Source organism: Neovison vison, chromosome 3 (genome assembly GCF_020171115.1).
Source record: "Neovison vison isolate M4711 chromosome 3, ASM_NN_V1, whole genome shotgun sequence".
Taxonomy (NCBI): domain Eukaryota; kingdom Metazoa; phylum Chordata; class Mammalia; order Carnivora; family Mustelidae; genus Neogale; species Neogale vison.
Window position 1 is genome coordinate 218,003,381 of NC_058093.1, and position 18,847 is coordinate 218,022,227.

The 18,847-nt window shown below is 57.6% G+C and overlaps 1 protein-coding gene across 1 annotated transcript in view; it reads right to left on the bottom strand.

Annotated features, from left to right (window-relative positions):
• OSBP2 (oxysterol binding protein 2) overlaps positions 1–18,847 on the bottom strand; it is a 158,066-nt gene that overhangs the window by 19,707 nt on the left and 119,512 nt on the right. Inside the window, exon 3 of the mRNA XM_044243906.1 lies at positions 11,095–11,351. Within this exon, the coding sequence (XP_044099841.1) occupies positions 11,095–11,351 (257 nt within the window). The remainder of the gene's footprint in view (positions 1–11,094; positions 11,352–18,847) is intronic.

An 18,847-nucleotide genomic window follows, 5' to 3' on the forward strand; every position in this document is an offset into this window, starting at 1 on the left:
CCTGGCCCACGGCCTCTGTGATTTTCCACAGCCCTGAGCTCAGCCACCATGCCCAGTCAAGTCAGTCTCGGATCCTGCCATTTGTTTGCTGACCCAGGAAGGAATCCCAATACCGCAAGAGTGCTGGTCGACCCACTGCTGGCCCAGGCAGCCTGCCAGGCGTTATTGATCTGGGTGCACAGTACGGGTCAGAAGGGGGCCCAGTGCTGATGGAGGAGGACCGCCCTCACTTCTCTGGGTGGGCATGGGTGCCGGGCGCACTGCCATAGGGAAGCCCCTTGCCAGGTCTCCCTGCCCCGCCCCCCTGTGAGCCGGAGGCCTAGGGAGAAGGGGCTGCCCAAGGGGACAAGCAGGCCAGGCCCGAGAGCCAGGCTTCCCCACAGAGCCAGGCCTGCCTGCCCCAAGGTGAGTGTGCAGGAGCCTAGGCTGGCCCATGTACACAGCCTTTTTATAGACAGGATACACAATGGGTGCCTCACGGCTGTCCGGGTTCTAAGTCTGTGGGTGCTCTGCTCTGCTCTCAGTCTGTGCCTGCTGCCTGCCTTCCCCCCAACACCCAGGAAGGTCTGGCAGCAGCACCCAGCCACTCACCTCCCCCCTTACCCTCCTCCAGCTCTGCTCCCCCACACAATGCCTTCCACAGCTCCCTGGGGACCCTCTACAGCTCCTGCCATCCTTTTCCTGTCACTGGGTTTTAACATCCACGGGTGCTCTGCTTTCACGGAACCCATGGCTTTTAAAACAAGACTGGTCAGAGAGCCCCAAACAACAGTATAAAACAGGAGCCAGAGGTCGCAGTAAATATGCCCCACGAAACCATGCCAGAGGACTCGGTGTGGCCTCTGGGCTTTCTGGCCACAAGAGCAAAGGGGGAAAGACAAACGCGGTGTGAAGATGAATTAGGCTCCCTCTCTCCCACCCCTGAGGTTCTGATGGGCTTGGGCTCTCACTGCCTTAGAAATGACCATTTTCTCCTCCAAAGGAAAGTGGAATGTTTGTTGTATTTCGAGGAAGAGCTGACAGCCTCTCACAGACCTGGCCGCACATCATCTCCAGCCTCATCTCCCGGGGCCCCATCATCCCCATGTCACCTGCATGTGGCCCACCAGGCATGTGTCACCCTCCCTCTGGCTCTGTCTCAAACACACCTGTTTATTCTGATGCCTGGCCCGCCAGCTGCATGCTGCACCCCTGCCGTGGGCCAGAGCTGTCTGGGGCATTCTTGCAAGCGCGGAGCTCCCTGTTTTAACAGAGGCTCAGGGAGGCCAAAGTACTTGCTCGAGGCCCCGGGCGGCGTGTGTAGGACCCGAGTCCCAGGCCCTGTGGACGCCATCTGCAGTCTCCCAGAGCAAGGAACCAGCCTTGTTACCACTTTGTACAGCTGAGCATCATGGCCTGGATGCCCCCTGAGGGATTCCGTGGCCTTCCTGGAGGGGAGCTGGGCTCCCGGAGATGCTCACTGGCAAGGATGTCAAGGAATAACCCTGTTCAAGCACCAGGACTCAGCGGTGCCTCCACAAAGCTTGTTACCAGCACCCATCCTTGTGGCAGAGGATGGGGCCCAAGCGGCCGGGGCTGCTGGCTGACAACCTGGTTGGGGGTGACCTCCATCTCGCTGCCCCTGAAGGACCAAGGGTGTGGGGCAACAGGGGGCAGGACAGGGGCCTCACGTGGCTGGGTTGGGTACATGAAGGTTGTAGAGTGTCACAGTCACCTAGAGATAAGGGCAGGGCAGAGGCTGCTACACCCCAGTATAGAGGGGCTCCTGGGGCTGGACCAAGGCCTTTACCGCTGCTCCTAGAGGAGGGGGGTCATCTGCAGCGGAGAAACTGCCTTGGTCACCGCATGGGCTGTGGCGAGCTCCCCCACCCCTTTCACCCCATGTGCCTACCTGGTGTCCCTCCTCAACTCCCAAGGCTTCCTCTGCTGCTGCTGGCCTTCTCCAGGCCCCATCCTATTGCCCGGGAATGCTGAGCTGGGCTGTGCCCTGTGTGCTCACTAAGCTGGATTAGGCCAGGGGCCCGCCGGGGGGCCAGCTGGGGACAGTTTCCGGGGCCCCAGGGAGGGGCCGGGTGGAACTGCGCCCTGAACACTGTCACGTTTCCCCTGAGGCTCTGCCATAGTTCTCAGAGGGCTCGTGCCCTTCCCTGAGCAAGAGCGGTTTCCTATGCCACCTAAACCCCCTACCCTATTAGCTCTTAAATGATGCAAGGCACCAGGAATGGGCAGAACAAAGGAGCCCAGCCTCTGGACCCCTCAAGGGCATTGCCTTCTGCCTACCCTGGGCCAGGCCTATAGCCTCCTGGGCCTTGGTGTCCTCATGGGAAGAAAGTCGAACCCCAGGGGTCCTGCAGAGTCCCTGATTCCATGACCCGTTGAGGAATCGCCCTCTGGGTGGGAACAAGTTTCCAATTTCCTAGCCCTGTCCCTTCCTCCCACTCCCAGGGCTATGGAAAGGATCCCCGAGATGAAGAGATGTGGGGTCCTGTGGGCAGTGTGGAGGATGGGGAGCCTGCCAAGCTGCTCCAGAGCAGAGTGGGAACCCAAAAGCCCGGGACAGAAAAGACAGCTCTCCCCCGGCCCTGTACTGGGGCTGGCTCTGCTCAGCAACAGGCTGGGGGGCTGGGAGGCCCTGCCTGTCCACCAGGGGCTCTCCCCTCTCAGAAGCCCCACCCGGTGAAGGCGGCTGTGAGGCCTGCTCACCCAAGCTGTGTGAGCTCCAAAGGGAGCTGCTGCGGGTCATCCTGAGGGGATCCTGTGGGACGGACCAAGTGCCTCTGAGCTGGAAACCTTTGAGCAGCTGTGCCAGGAGGAAGGAGGACAAACTCTAATCGCTTTTTTGTTCCTAATCCTAATCCAGACAATGACCTCGCTGTCCCCAAAGACGGGCAGGTGAGCAGGGTGTGGGGTCAGCCAGCCTGGGTCCGATGACCATCCTGTGTGTGGCCCAGGGAGCCTCTCAAGCTCTCGGGAGGGTCTGCAGAGCCAAGACCCTGGTTAAGCCTGGCCTTCAGGGACCACTCGGGAAGCACCGTTTCCCGTGCTGTCTCCCCTCTAGACGGGAGCATGAGGAAGATGCCAGAAGACTGTGGGATGTTAGGGTGGGTGACCGCTGGGACTCATGGAGGAGGTGGAGAGATGGGCCAAATGCCCAGAGGTTGCAGGTTGGGTGAATGCCAACTGAGAGGGCCAGTTTGGCGATGGGCTCTGTCTCTAGCCACCAGCACACAGCAAGTACTGGTAACCATGGATGCAGGAGGGATGGGAGAAAGGGCTGTGCTTCCACCTGTGGCAGAACCCGCCGGATGTCTGACTGCCATATGTCTGGCCTGCAGGGACCCTCAGGCTTTAGGGCTCCCAAGTGGGTGGGCAGCTGGACCCTTTGGCTCTCAGAGTCATGGGGGGCTGCCCATCCACCACCTAACCCCCCACACTGGTCCTCATATGGCCAGCCTGACTGCGGACCTGCCTCTCACTGGCCTTCTATCATAAAAGGAGCCAATAGGACAAAGTCATTCAGAGTGCTCATCTCCTGGAGCCATTGTGCGTGGCCAGAAGCTCACACCTGGGGGCACACTGGGGTCAACAGGGTCTTTCCTTCTACTCCTCCCCTAGGAGCAGCAGGCTGCCTTCAGTGCATGCCTCCCAGTGGCTGGAAGGGGCAGTGCTGAGATGTAGGCCAGGCTTGCAAGGCTCAGAGGCGGCCGCAGCAGATGCCCAGACATCCAGGCCTCCAAGACCAAGAGTGGGGACCCGTGGAGTCACGACAGTAGTGCTGGGCTAACCTAGGGGTTGGGGGGGGGGAGGGCTGTGGGGGAGGTCAGGCCCAGCCAAACTGCCACGCTGCATCTCCAGCACCCTCCTGGCCCCTAGAGACCAAGCAGCTCCCAGGCCAGGCTGGACCAGCCACCTGCCTGTGGCCCCACCTCGACCAATGCCCAGAACAGACTCCACGCTCATGGGCGCCAGCCCTTCGCAAACACCGGGCAGGGGGATGGTCACAGCTTCTCCCCAATGTGACTCACTTGTGGCACTGGAGAGGCAGCTTTTCACTTCAGTTCAAACTTTAAAATAGCGCTTTCCACATTCAAAATAGTTTACCCCTTGCGCACAGGAACCAGCACCATCTGGCCGCCAGTTTGCCAACTGATTTTAAACAGTTACAGAATCTATTTTTATTCCTCTCCCCAGGCCCCAAATGAGCAAGCTGTCAAGAGCGGAACAGCGGTCAGCTGGACCTGCCCACGAGCCCCAGAAGGACCGGGCAGGGCAGCTCCAGGGCCGCTCCCCCATGCTCTGCTTGGGTGGGCACGAGAACCCCTTCGTGATCTCCAAATGGGGCTGAGAGAAGCCTCAGAGTATTTCCAGCAGCAAAAGAGCTCTGGTCTGGGGCTTTATTTCTATGATGCCCCAAATATGAGGTTTTGTCTGCATCTGCACACATCTCCCAGCTGGCCCTACTTGCCCCCACCCTGTCCACATCCGCCTGCACGTTTCTCTTCCAGCTCCCTTCAGCTGGACTGGGGGCCAAGCCCCCCTGAGACAGGCTGCGCCAGTGCCTCTCCCCACAGCGTCCCCGCCTTTGGAATCTGCACCCTCATCCTGCCCCACCACCTCTACTGCAGGCACCAAACGGTGTGTCTTGCAAGCCACTACCTTTCTGGGTAAACTGAGAGCCCCCAAGTGTGCTGTCTGTCCCCTCAGGCCCTTGGAAGTAGGCCTGACGGGCATCCACCCTCTGTGGGCCACTGCCACTTCCTGCCTCCACTGGGCACCTCGGCTATCTCTCATTTACTGAGGGGCTCCCCCCGACCCGGCTCTGCTTGCTCACTGGCTGATCAAGACCTTTCAGGAAAAGGCCCTCCTGCATCTTATCTGCATCAGTGGGACTGACCGCTGGACCACAGTCTGGCACTGTGATGGCAGAGGTAGGGGCCCCCATTCTACTAGTGGCTCCTTCCCACTCCTTACAGTGCCCCCGACCCCGAGGCCAGATTTCTCCCTGCACAGCCACTCTGTGGGCCCTGCTGTCAACAAACCCAGCAAGGGGCTAGCCACTCAGCTCCTCCCAGCAGTCTGAGCCACCAGCACTTCATAAGCATTGCGGTGAGGAGTGCGCTTCTCAAGGGGCTCCAAGTGCCTGTCCCTACCTCACCTGTGGTCCATGCTCCAAGCAGGAGGAGGCTATTGCGGAAACTTGGGTTGGACCACAGTCCTTGGCTGCTGGAGCCTCATTCAGAGTGCTAAGTGTGGTGTTCTCCATGAGCGTAAGCACCCAGTGTGTCCTGTGAGCAACTCTATCTGCCCAGGCCTCCCCTCCTCCCCTCCCCTCCACCCTCCACCATTGCCACACTCCCCCCTCCTCTGGCATCCCGCTGCTCCAGGCCTGCCTGAGAATCTAGTGCGGCTCTTCTCCCTACCTCCCTCCAGGTGCCCTCCCCTCCAGTGTGCAAGGGGGGGCCTCCCGCCCCACCTCATCAGCCTGCTTTTTTCCCTCTGAGGGTCTTCTTGCCTCGAGCATGCCTCATCGTCTGTGTGGTTACGTTTTTCCAAGGAGTCTTTGTTCCCTGTATGCCCAGGGCCTAGACCAGGGCCTGACTCAATTAGGGAGGGATTCCAGAGGGCCTCCTATGCCTGCACAGTCCCCCCGCCCCCTGCAAAGTGCTCAGTGCCTGTGAGCCAGGTCGGCCTGAACTCACTGCACCTAAGGGCCCTGGGGTGTCCCTGTGGCTGGAGGACCTGAGTCCTGGGCCCCAGCATAAGTCACGAACTCTGAGGAACCTCTCACATCTCACCCCCTGAACGTCCGTGGTGATACCGAGGGTTTCTTCTGCGGGGAGCAGGGGCCATGAGGCTGGCATTCAGGCCTCACGGGGCCACCCTTAAGATGCTGGGGTCACCTGGCAAAGCGCAGGTGGGCTGGGCCTGGTGACGGGTGGTGTGCCTCAGTCCTTCGGCACAGACCCCACAGCCAGCATTGCGGGTGGCCCAGGGCCCAGTGGCTGTAACCGCAAGTGCTCGTCGAAGCTTGCCTACGAGGCCTGCCCCCTCGTAGGCAAGATGACTGCTCTGGGTCTCAGGGTGACACCTGACTAACACAAACGATGTTGATGACAAGGAAGCCACAATGACCCCAACCTCATGTGGCTGTTGTGAGGCGCAAACAAAGGCACAGGAAGAATGTTGGCGGACTGCTGTTGTTACCAGTCTCCTTCCCAGTGGCCTGTCCTTCAATCCTGCTTTACCCCAAAGATGAACTTACAGGAAAAGAGAATGAAAACTGGAATTGACTCTTTTCCTTTATGGAAACGAATACCCAAAGCAGGAGCTAGTTTGACCGCGCTCCACGTTAGACCTGGGACCAGCCCGATGCCCCCGCACACCAGGTGCGTCCTGGGTCCCAGGAAGGACGCGCGACGCCGGGGCACTGAGGTTCAAGACTCCATCTATGAACTAAAGTTGTTTCATGGTGCCTTGAGGTCCCTCCTCCGATGGTGGGCTAGTTCACAGCTACGCAAACAGCAACTGATGCAGGGGCCCATGGGGCTGCTTCGGATCAGACTTGCAAAATTCCCCCGCCAGGGAGCGCACCACCACCCCAGCCCTGTGTTCCCTACCTGCTCGTTCTCACTTGAGGCCCAGGCTCCCGAGGCTGGGAGCTGTGCTACCCACGGAAGCTTCAGGGTTTCCCTGTGGAGCTGCCCAGGCCAACGGGGGGGGGGGATGGACAAGATGATGCATCCACCAAGGCCGCGTGGACAGATGTGGTCCCTATTCATACCTTTCCTTCCTGCCTGTGAGGGACTCTCCTCACCGGTCTGGGCCCCACTCCGTGCCCTCTGCAGGTCCTGCCTTGGCTCCCAGGATGTCCAGCTAGCTCCCCAGCAAGGAGATGGTGGGTGGTGGTCATCCAGGCTTGAGCCCCTCTCCCAGCCAAATGTGAACCTCCCCAGCCCTTCCCTAGGCCTTCTACACACTTGACCTTCAAAAGTGGGCCTCTGAGCTACTTTCCATGCTGCTCCTTGAGAAGGCTGCACAGCCACCCTGAGGTGTGACAGGATATCACCGGGTGGGTCCTCTGGATCATGAGCTCCAGGGGCAACGCTGAGTCCCTGCCTGGCATAAGCCCAGCGAAGGCTCAGTGGGAAGCTGCTCAGGTCTGGGTTCAAGTTCCAACAGCCAGGCCTTTCCTAACTGCAGGAGCCATGTAGACATGGCTTCACCAACCAAAACCACGAACGGAGGGAGGGGGTCAGGACTCAGTACACCCCTCTTGTGAAAAACGCAACTTATGAGTTAATTTCATAAGTCTCACTTCCTATTTCTCCGTGACCAGGTGGGGTCATTTCTCTGCAAGATGGAATGACAAGTGGCTCTTGTCACTGACCTTGTTCAGGTGAGGAAATGGAAGGAGCATGGCTCTGTAAATGGTAACAGCAGGCAAACATGAGATGTGGGCTACTTAGAATTCTCTTTTCTGAGATATGACACCCATTTGGGTTCCAACATCACATATTGGGCACTGCCACTGGGTACTCCCAACTGCTGTTGGGGACACAGGTGAGTTAAAATCCGAGTCTCACTTTGGGGGCACAAAGACTGGTGGAGGCAGATGTCAAAGTAACTGGGGAAAGTGCACAGTGAGCTCAGTGAAGCACAGCAGTGTCCGGTGATTCCAGAGGGTTCTAGCCAGAAGGAACGACTTCCTGACAAGAAGCGTGGACAGCCTCCCGGCCCTGGTGACATCCATGTGGGATTCTAGAGGATGTAAAGGGATCTACCAGGTATCTAAAGGGTGGGGAAAATTCTAGAAGGTACAGCACAGGCAAAGACACAAAGAGGTGGAACACTGTGGCACTGTTCAACATTCCTGATCCAGAAACTTGTTCTGAGCCTCTTGATTCCTCCAACATTTACGGAAGGGAAGGGGCTGTGCTCCATTGGAGGTGAGTCTCACTGCACTGGCCCCCTGGGGGCAGTGGCACAGGAATGGGCTGTGTCACTAACCATGGTTCCTATGGAATGGTCTAAGGAATTGTCCAGAGGGTCGCCTCCCTGCCCTGCTGGGAGCTAGGGATCTACAGGCTTGTGAAGGTTCCCAAAGCACCTTTTCCCAAATCTGAAGGAGATTTGATTGTCCCTCTGACTTTTCTCCTGAAGGCTCAACAACCCCAGACTCTTGGCCATCTTGGGTAAAAGTGAAGGTGACACAGCTGGTCCCTCTCTGTGTGTGAAGAGTGCTGCTTGCCCAGGACCCTCTACAAGATGTGCTCCTCCATAGGCTCTGGCCAGCCATCCCTCATTTTCTTCTCCACTTGTAGGACTCAATCTCAGTCAGAGCCCACGACTGGGTGGAAAACCACAGCCATTCGCAGTTCACAGGAGGGAGGCCTGCCCTCTAGTGGCAGTGGGAATAGATTCCCCAAACTCAGGCATGGGGGATGCTGGAAGCTTCCCTCCAGAGAGCAAGAGTATCCACTCAGGGTGCGGGAGGGGGCGTTTGCAAAGGGATCTCAACAGTGGGGAGAAACAGGTTCCTTCTCTCATAGCAAGAACTGGAATGACCTGGGGAACCACGGTTTGTGCCTTCTGGGGACAACGGGGGTAGCCTCCACTCATCCTGGGTCCCCAGCTTCCCAGGAAGTGCCCTGGTATGGCTGTAGCCTAAAGGTAAGACACAAAGCAGGGACTCAGGTCCTGAGACTGGGGGGCTTTACCCTGGTGATGCAAGGCCCCCAGTCCATGTGCTGACCACAGAGAGGAGGGGGCCTTTGCCGCCACCCTTGGAGGTCTCATCCTCATTGCCTCTGAGCATGTGGGGGCATCACTGCCCCCATGAGCCTCATAGACCCAACCTTGCATTTTGGCTCGGATACCTACCAGCTGGGTGACCCTGGGCAGCTCAGGTGACTTCTCTGAGCCTCAGTTTCCACTTTGCACTAACCTAGTGGTATTAACAAGGTTGTAGCAAGGGGTGAGTGGTCTTGGGTGTGAATGCACATGGCTTCCTTAGTTACAGATCCCTGGTCCAACCCCTTCCTTGTAATAGGGGTAGAAGCCAAGGCCTGGCCAGGGGTGGGGATACTTTGTCCAGGAGGCCTCTGCAGAAAGTGTGAGTTTAGACATTTGGGGTCTGACAACTGTGTAAGTGAACTCCCTGCCCAGAACTGACTCAGTTCCTGCCCTGTGAGGCATGGTGTCAGGAATGGGTCCCAGGAGAAAGGCGGGGCTCTGCACAGGTCTGGGCTGCCAGCACCGCCTGCTGGGGCCAGCCCCTCACTACTGGGTGTGCCCTCTGACAGGGGAGATAGGTGGGAGGGACCCTCACATCAGGTTCATGGCAGCGGGTGGGCAAAGCCCAGCCCAGGGTGCAGCTCTCCGTCACTCTGGTGGACTTTCCCAGTGCTGGAACTGCAAACAGGGTTCTGTAACTCACCCCAGGGGCTTGCTTCCCATCAAACAATTCATTACACACTTAGATGGTACGTGGTTTCTATGGCTTCCTAACACAGACGAGCCTCTGATGCCTGATAAAAGATTTCTGCTAAAGACACCAGCTGAGAAGCTCATTATCTGGGAAAAGTCAGAGCTGCTTACTCGAGACAAAGCCTCTTTGGTCCTGGCAGGCGGGGAGGCCGTGCCGGGGAAGCCGTGAGTGGGCGACAGCTTCTGGGTCCAGTGGGGAAACACAAGTGCGTCATTCTGCCATCAAGTGCCTCATATCTGGGCCTGTTACTGCAAGAAGGGCAGTGACCCAGACCCTAATAGTCTGGGGGCTGTAAGGAGGCTGACTGGACTAAGAGGGAGCACAGGACAAAGCGAGTACAAACCGATGATGGGACCGACTCACAGGGCAGCCTCTGGGCGGACACGCCCAATGCACCCCCAGATTCACCCCTGTGTGTGTGGACAAAGGTCTGCGCTTGCTTCAGGCCCCGGGGTACAGATTCCTCAGGCCTCCTCCTGCAGCAGTGGCAGCTCCAGAGGCAGGGTGGGTGTGGGGAGGGTGTGTGTGGGGGGGTGGGCGTGGTCTACTCTCCCCATAGGGACTGCCCACAGTCCCAGTGAGTCAGACCTGGGGCAAGTCTCTGATGGCCACAATTTCACCCCAAGGTCTTGGCCCCGCCGTGGGCTCCGGCGTCCACCTTCCCACTCTACTCTTGGCCTCTGGCCTCGTTCCGACTACTGGCTCGGCTCTGGTTGAATTGCCTTAATTTGGAGGCTGGGCACTAGTACTGCCCATTGTCGCTGGCCAGCCTGATGGTCTGCCTGAGCCACCACCTCTGGATGTGGCCACCTCCTCTGAGGTGGCCTCCATTTCCCCACACCTCCCCCTCTCTGGTCTCCTTGTCCCGATATGCCCCTCCTGGGGGCTGTCCACGGGAGGAAGCTGTTGTGGTCAGACCTTTATCTACAGGATGGAGGCCTAAAAGAGCATCCACATCTTGGGGAAAAACTCATGGGGCAGGAGGAAAAAGGGCCCAAAAGCCCAGGTAAGCTTTATATTCTCTGCCTCCATGGACAGACCCTCCCAGCTCCCAGTCACAGCAATGTGGCTTCCAGAACCCCAGGGAAAGTGGCGATCCCCAAGGCTGTGCCTCTCAGTTTATGGACTGTGGCTACTCATTTGGCTATTGTCAGGTTGGCACGACCCCTGGCAGGTGCACCTTCAAGCTCTCCTGGCTAAGGGAACCCACGGCACCGGGCCTCCAGCTGCACACCTGCTCCAGGGGTTACTGGACCCTGATCCTGTTGCTTCTGAGCAGCGTACTCAGGGAAGGAGCAGTAGCAGCCATTGTGGATCAGCATGGCCGCCTTGTCCCCAGTGTGTGGGTGGAGCCACCTGCTCCACCTGGGGCCAGAGCCCCAAGCCCCCATCAAGATTCATACTTCACTGGAGTCCCCAGCAGGCAGCTACAGACATGGCAGGAGGCTTTGGGAAATGACCTGAGGCCACCAAGAAATGGAGCCCTGGTTTGTCAAGCACCCTGGCCACCACCTACTTGGGGACTGTGGTGCTGGTGACAGGGAGTAGCTCCTTCTGGGAGCCCTGTCCCCAGTGCGTGGGGGCCAGCAGTGCAGGTGGGTACTTACATTGATCATAGCATTTGAGGTGATGCGAAAGAGGGTGGCCCGCTCATTCACGGCCTTCAGCTTCTCACTGCTCTCATAGGGGATTTTGAGGCCGTCCAGCTCACTCAGGGAGCGCTGGAGCGCAGCGCCATGCTTGGCAATGAGGTCATTGCACGTGCTGAGGTCGTCCAACTTCAAGGAGAGGCTCTGGATGGTGCAGTGTAGCTCGCTCTTATCAGCTGGAGAGGCAGTCTCGTCGTCGTCGTCCCCAGAGTCATCTGAGGAAGGGAGAAGGGTTGCCATGGTGGTTAATTGGCCAACACAACACTGAGAAGCCCACGTGGCCTGGGCTCAGGAGGAGGGAACAGATAGAGCCCCCCTCCCAACCAAACAGAGTGCCCTAACTGGTTCCAGCTCCTGCTCCCGGCCAGCCCTCCGGGGTGGGTGTGGACCCTCCTGAGTCCTTGGGAGGAGACGGAAAGGGGGACCAGCTTGACAGACAGTGCCTTCCCCGCACTGCAGAAGGGGCAGGCCTGTAGACACCCGCCTGCGTGGGGGGCACTAACCCCCTAAGCTGTGCCACACGGGCCAGGGTGGCCCGTGCTGGGTGGGGAGGTGGAGATGGCCGCAAGGAGCAGCAGGACACCAGATGAAGGCCAGCTCCTCTCCCCACATCATGGTCCCAGCCAAAGCCAACACACACTTTCCCACCGGCCTCACTCTACCCCGAGCTCCGCGCCCAACAGCCGGCCACCCCGAACTGCCCTGTTCTGTGCAACACCTGAGTGAGTGCTCAGGCTTGGGGCCTCTCCCACAGGGCCCTCACTGCTTGCAACCACCACCTAGTTCCCCCACCTCATTAGAGGCCTCACCCCTACCCAGACCCAGACCCCTCTTCAGAGCCTGCCTAAAGACCCCCAGGCCAAAGTCATCTTCCCCTGCCCTGCTTCTGCCCCCCAGCCTTCCCCACCCAACTCCCCTGCATGAACAAGGCCACTCTCATTTATTAAATCCCTTTAGTCCAGACATGGGCCATGGCATCTCTGTGGCCTTGTCAGGATAGGGACGATGCCATCCCCCAGGGACAGACAGGTAGCTGGGGTCCCCCCGACTAGTCTGTCTGCCTCCGCAGCCACCCTCTTCACACCAGGGTCAGGCAGGTGCCCCTCTCCACCGGCCGATCCGCTCACTTCTCAAAAAGCTGCCTGGGCGCCCTCAAGGGGTCATTCTTGGGAGTCTGGGGTGCCTTGGAGCCCAGCCCGCTGCAGCCCTGCCTGTGTTCAAAGGCTGCAGGGTGGTGGACCTTGTGTGTGGGGGGTGCACTGCTGTGGGTGGGGTAGGCGGGCAGCTGGCCTGGGCTCTGCTCCATGCAACCATAGAGAGGCTGTCGCTGGCACGTGAGTGTCCAAGCCTATAAGTGACGGGTTTCTGAAATGTCTTGTTTCAGAAACAATCAGCACAAAATGTTTTTTTGGGGGGGGAGGAAATCTGTAACCCAAGATACAAAATTTTTTACAAAGGCAGATACTGTGAGGGAACAGCTTTCTTCCCACGACAGACAGGGCTCGTGGGGGGGCTGTGGCTGAGTTATGACTCTGAGCCTGCCCTGAGCAGGTGGCGGTGCCAGGCCGGCTGGTGGCATGGGACCCGCATGGGCTGGAGGCTGGGGGTGCAGTGGGCCAGCATCATCCAGGCTGGGGCAGGGGCTCTCCCTTTCCCCACAGCAGCTAGCCCAGCGACGGCTCGGAAATGACCCGGGGTCTGGAGACGCATGTGTGGCGCCAGCCTCTGGGTCACCCGCTCGAGTCGGGTGAACGCTGAGTCTCACGCACTGAGTCTCACGCACAGCCTCACTCAGTCAGTAGACAGTGAGAAGGGAGGAAAGGCACGTTCTTGGACACCAAGCCATCCATTTAGGGCGCTGGATCCGAATCCAGGTCTGTCGAGCATCAGAGCCTGGGCACTCAGTTACGATATAAGCTCCTGTCACCTTTCCAGGCTCAACAGGTGTAACACCCAGAATGGCCCAGAATGGCCAGCCACCGACCAGTCAGAGCAAGGGCTTCTGTACACTGGGAGGGCTGTGTGGGGACACACCAGCTGCGGGTCAGCCTGAATGGGACCCCCCCACACACATACACACACATACCGTTCTCTAAGCAAGAAGCACAACCAGCCTAACTTGGAGCCTCTGCCTGTGTGGTGGGCAGAGGTGGGTAACTGCATTTCTACTTAACTGGTTAATAAGCAGCTCTTAGGGTCCAGGTCCAGCAGCCAGGGACGTGGGGATGTACTTGTTCTGTTCCCAAATCATGGGCTGTGTCGTTGGAGGAAGGATGGGAAGATTCTTGGGTCAGTGGTTACTGACCAGCACAGTGTGTTCTATGGGAGTGGGCAGGGAGATCCCGTCCCAGAAGGACAGTGGGATTGGGAGAATGAGGGAGGCAGGGCAGGTGGAGAGTGGAGGAGAGGGAGGGAGTGGGTGAGTGAAGGGATGAAGGATCTTGGGCATTTCACAGGGGGCCTGTGCAGGGGTTCTCGGTGATGCTCGAGCATCAGAGCCTGGGCACTCAGTTACGATATAAGCTCCCGTTCCACCTTTCCACCATGCACGGAGATGGTGGTCACACATGAGAGGGCAGTGTCTGGACAAGAGCAAAGGCAGTAGGGGGGAAGGAGCTATTTGGAGAGGAGGGATGGTAAAGGACTTCTGGCTCCACTGAGAAGACTGAACCTTCATTCCTTGGCAAGAGGGAGAGTAGGGGCACTCGAGCAGAGATCCAGGGGAAAGACAAGACTGGTGGCAAGTGGCAAGATGAACAGAGAGATCAGAGCAGCCACAGGAGGCCAGGGGCTGGAAAGAACAGGACCTGTGAACCCAGCTGAAAAGGGCTGAAGGCCACACGCATCCAGCTGCAAGGCTATGACCGTCTAGTGACAGCCATGATCCCAGGCAGTCTCAGTCCCTGGCCAGTCCTTGAGGGTGAGGCCTAGCAGTCATGTGTCCTGACATGTGGCCTAGCTGCTCACTTCCCCCACAGTGTCAGGGGCTGTTCGGCTGAGCACAGTGCTGTGAACAACCCCCCACTCAGGCCTGGGCAGAAGCAGAGCTAAACCCTGGAAGGGGACTCTGCCTCTGACACGATGACCTCTGACCATGCTGAGTCTCCAGGTCTCAGTGTGGGGTTGGGGTCCTTGCAAGGAGCAGACTCACATTAGAAAGAGAGATGAAACTCGTTATTAGAGACAAATAAAACTATTACCGTGACGTTACTCGAACTAGAAAAAATAGAGACTGGCATTGAATTAGCTTTGGCTTTCTGAAGGATAAACCAGCAGCTATCCCGCAAGGGCAGAAAAATGGCTCTTCAGCTTCCATGGCTTGCCTCTCCCTTTGATCAGGGAACTCCACTGCAGGGGGAGGGGATGTAGTGCAATTTGGTCCAAAGGAAAGCAAGCTTGTATGCACAAAGTTGTTCAAGCCTGTGGCTCTCAAGCTTATGGCCTTGGGGGTTCTCAAGCTTTTATGACTGTTTTATGACACTGCCTGTCCCCTCTGTTTAATCCACATCTCCACAAAACAGCCAACACTAACATATCCACAAACGTAAAACCCTACAGAAATTCTGCAACTCTATGAATGCAAGAAGAGCAGCAACTGAAATCTAGGGCGAGGTCAAAGCCAGGCTCATGGGCCACAGGAGCTCCTGCCCTGGCCTGCCTCAAAGCCCACATGAAGGCCACAGCTTAGTGTCCTTAGCAGCTCTGGGGGGAGGGGTGGTCAGGCTGTCCTAGGGTGGCATAAACATAAATGTTCTACTTTCCCGGGAGCCGCCTCCTTAGCCACTGCTTTATCTCTGTTCACAACAACTGATAGAGCTTTGGGGGAGGCAGACTCTGGCCCTAAGATAAAGAACGAGTGTCTGACTGTAAGGGTGCTCCCGGTCCTCCCCGTCTTCTGCTGCACTCATTTCTCCTCATTTTCTTCAGCTGCGGTCACCTGATATATGGGTAGCAAGAGCGTTCGGGCCCAGCCTCTTGGGCCGTCAGGTGACACCGCTTGTGGAATGTCTAGGCTGAGCCCAAGAGGGCAGACTGACCCCTGAACTCCCTCCAGAGCACGGGCGCCTTTAGGTCATGCCCATTGCACCCAGGCCCATGCCTTTGCTTTCAGATGGGAAAACTGAGGCCCAGACTGAGGAGAGGGGCTTGGTCAAGGTCAGGCGCTGGAGCCACAGCAAAGGCAGCTGTAATTAGCTTTTACTGAGTCCCTCATCTGTCAGACAGGGCCCAGACCTTTCCAAATGGCTAAGATGCATTTGCTAAGGGCTTAGACCCTGGGGCCCAGGACAGATGACCCAGATACCTTTCCCAGGAAAGGAGTCCATGGTGGTGGTGGTGGGGGGGAGGCTGCTTTATGCGCCTGCTATCAGAGCCTCCTACCCAGGCGGTGGGATGCCGGCCTCTGATCACAGCCACGTACCAGCTGCTGCCATCAAGGGCCCGCAGCACTGGGGGGCACTTAGGTCTGCAGGGGCACAGTGGTGGGGCTCACTTCCTCTCTCAGCATAGCCAGGGGACAGGCAGGAGAGGGTAGGCAGGGGACTGTCTTTACTGGGCAGCAGGTGTGAGCAAAGGGGCCAGTGAAAGCACCCCAAAGTACACGGGGCACCTGTCATTTGCTTGGTGAGGACCTTTCTGCCCATCCTTCCCTCGATCCCTTCACCAGGAATCTAGGCCCCTTCACTGGGGTGAGTCTTCCCCTTCGCTCCACGACAGGCCCTGCTGTCACCCTGGCCCTGCAGTGTCCCTCACTGCCTGCCTCCGCTGAGCTCCCTGCAGCCACCTGCTCTGCTTCCCCCATCTGGCTTCCGGCTGGCTCTGCACCGGACTGGGGCCCTCTGGGAATGCATGGGTTGCCCTCGGACCCAATCGGGTCTCAGCAGCTCACAAAAAAACTCTGGAAGAGGCAGCTTCCCACTGCCCAGTGAGGAAGCAGCAGGATGAGAGGGCAGTGTCCTAACCTTGCACCCTTAGCACCCCCATTTCACAGTTGAGGAAACTTAGGCTCAGAGCAGGAAGGGTCCAACGGGTGTGAGGGGCGGAGCTGGGGTGTCCCATCCCCTGGCCCCTTCATGGGTTCATGGGCTCATCCTCCCACAGAGCTCATGCCTGCTTTGCAAAAGACTGGCTGCTGTCGTGCTGTGCTTCCCAGCAGAGCTGCCAAGACCACCTTTCTGAACTCCCACCACGCTTCCTCGGGCCTTGCTCTGTGCATTGCTGCTCCTGGCGTGCTTCTAACACTCGGATCAAACCTCCCAGCAAAGCGGCTAAGCAGGAGCCTGTTGACTGGCTCTCCGTCCTCGGAGGCTGTGGTTTCCGAAACAGGACACTGGGCCTGGAAGACGGAGAAGCCGACTCTGCTCTTGATCTTCCCCAGGGACGGCACAGGGCCAGACGACCTGCACCTTCTAATGAAAATGAATTCTCAGTAACTGCGGGAGATCTCAGCCTGACATTCCTTAGCCGGTGGCACTCCCAAGCTCCAGACTACAGAACACTAAAGAACAAATTGATTTGGCGCCTGAGGCAGACTCGGAGCTCGAGATGAGGTGTGGGCAGCTCTTGGGACTGTGGGACCATGTGAAACAAATGGGCCAGCCTATTCTCAGACACCACCATTTCTAGAAAGGCACTGATTCCTAAAATGCCCATCAGTTTTCACCAGCTACACGCAAGAATGAGTTCTTTCTGTGAGAAGAGAATATATCCCAGGGTGTTGGGTGGCTCAGTAAGTTGAGCGTCCGACTCTTGGTCAGGTCCGACTCTTGGCTCAGGTCATGATCTCAGGGTCATGAGATTGAGCCCCATGTTGGGCTCCTTGCTGGGCATGAATCCTGCTTAGGGTTCTCGCTCTCCACCTCTCCCCTTCCCCGACCTGCTCTGTCCAAAACAACAACAACAACATGAAGAGAATAAATCCATAAAACTCAGCAGTCACAACTTGCCTGTCCATCTTGGCCAGGCCTGCAGAGCCTGGCAGTGGCCTTTCATCCATGGCAAGCTCTCTGAATATAAGAGTTTCTAACCTTTGGTTGCCATACTGGCTTGGCTAGTCCTCCCCCGGCCCCCTCATGCATATCCTTCCTAGAACTTCAGAATGTGACCTTATTTAGAAGGGTTGTTACAGATATAATTGGTCAAGATGAGGTCATACTAGAATAGGGTGGCTCCTTAATATGATTGATATCCTTAAGAGAAGAAAAGACACTGAAATATACGTGATGCAGAGACAGAGAGACTGGAGAGACAGATATGTTCTCAAGCCAAAGAATGGCAAGGACTGTCGGCAACACTGGAAGCTGAGAAAGGCCTGGAACAGATTCTCCTTAGGCCCTCAAAGGGAACAGCCTGGCCAACACCTTGATTCCAGGTTTCTGGCCTCCAGAACTGTAAGAGGATGAACTTCTGTGGTTCTCTGCCTCTGGTTTGTGGTTGTTTGCTATGGCAACCCTAAGGAACAAAAACAGTGGCTTAAAACAACACTCATTTGTTCCTGACGGTTGTGAAGATCATAAGTTGTCCAATCAAGGTGTTTTAGGGCCCTGAAATCAGCCCTAAAGTCAGGGCTGCGTTCCTCCTGAAAGCTCCAGGGGAGAATCTGTTTCTTGTTTCCATGCCTTCTCTGGGTGAGTGGAGGCTTCCCCCATTCCCTGGCCTGCAGTCCTGACCCCATCCTCAAAGCCAATGGAGCAGGGTCCCCTGGACTCAGATCCTCGGGCCTCCCTCCTAGGACGACGCTTGTTATGACATTGGGCCCACCTGGCTAATCCAGGAAAGTCTCCCCATGTCAGCGTCCTTAACCACATCTGCAGGATCCCTCCGTCAGGTATGGTAACATGTGCACAGGTTAGGACATGGACATCTATGGGGGCCATTATCCAGCTCCACACCAGGGAGCTGTGGCTGAGTTCAACACTGGGCCATCCTGTCACCTGCCATGGATCATCACATTTGACCTACTGCCCTGGGGTGGTGTGGTCCCTGGATGTTTTCCCGTTAAACTGGGAGACCCCTCCCTGGGCACAGAGTCCTCACAGGTCCCTGTGTACCCCCACCCCCCAAAGCCTGGCACATAGGTCTTCCTACTGCTCAGAGAGGAGCTGAGATCTGGCCAAGCAGTCCTGCCTTGACCCCACGTGGCTGGGGGTTAAGTGCACTCCTTTCCAGGTGTGGGGATATCCACAGCTGCTCTGGAAAAGGACTTAAGTGCCCAGCATGCAGCCAGTGTCGAGCCAGGACTTACTGGACCCCCGACCCCTCCAGATCCTAGTCATCGTTACCAGTCTTCAACCACAGAGGCCTGGAGCCACAGGGAGTCCCAGGGTGTTGGCCGTGCCTCCTGCTCCTGCTCCCCACGCGGGGCTCTCCTCAATGCCCTTGATGGCCAGCTCAGACTGAGGAGCCCTCTAGGGACCCTCAACAGTGCTGGGACCCTGTTTTACCCTCTTTTACCAGGGGACTCCAGGAAGGAGGGGGTTGCCATGGAAACACAACAGTGGAGCCAGGTAGGCTATTTTTAGGAGTAGAGCTTTTTTAATTTTCTCATCTGTGGAGGAAAATGGATCAGGTTTCTGGGTGGGGAAGCCCTGTGCGAGGTGGAGAGGGGGGCGGGCAGCAAACACAGCCTTGGAACCAAGAAAGCAAAAGGCGGCACAGACTGGTTTGGAGGGGGCAGGGAGACATGGTGGGGATGTGTGAGTCAGAGGCCCTG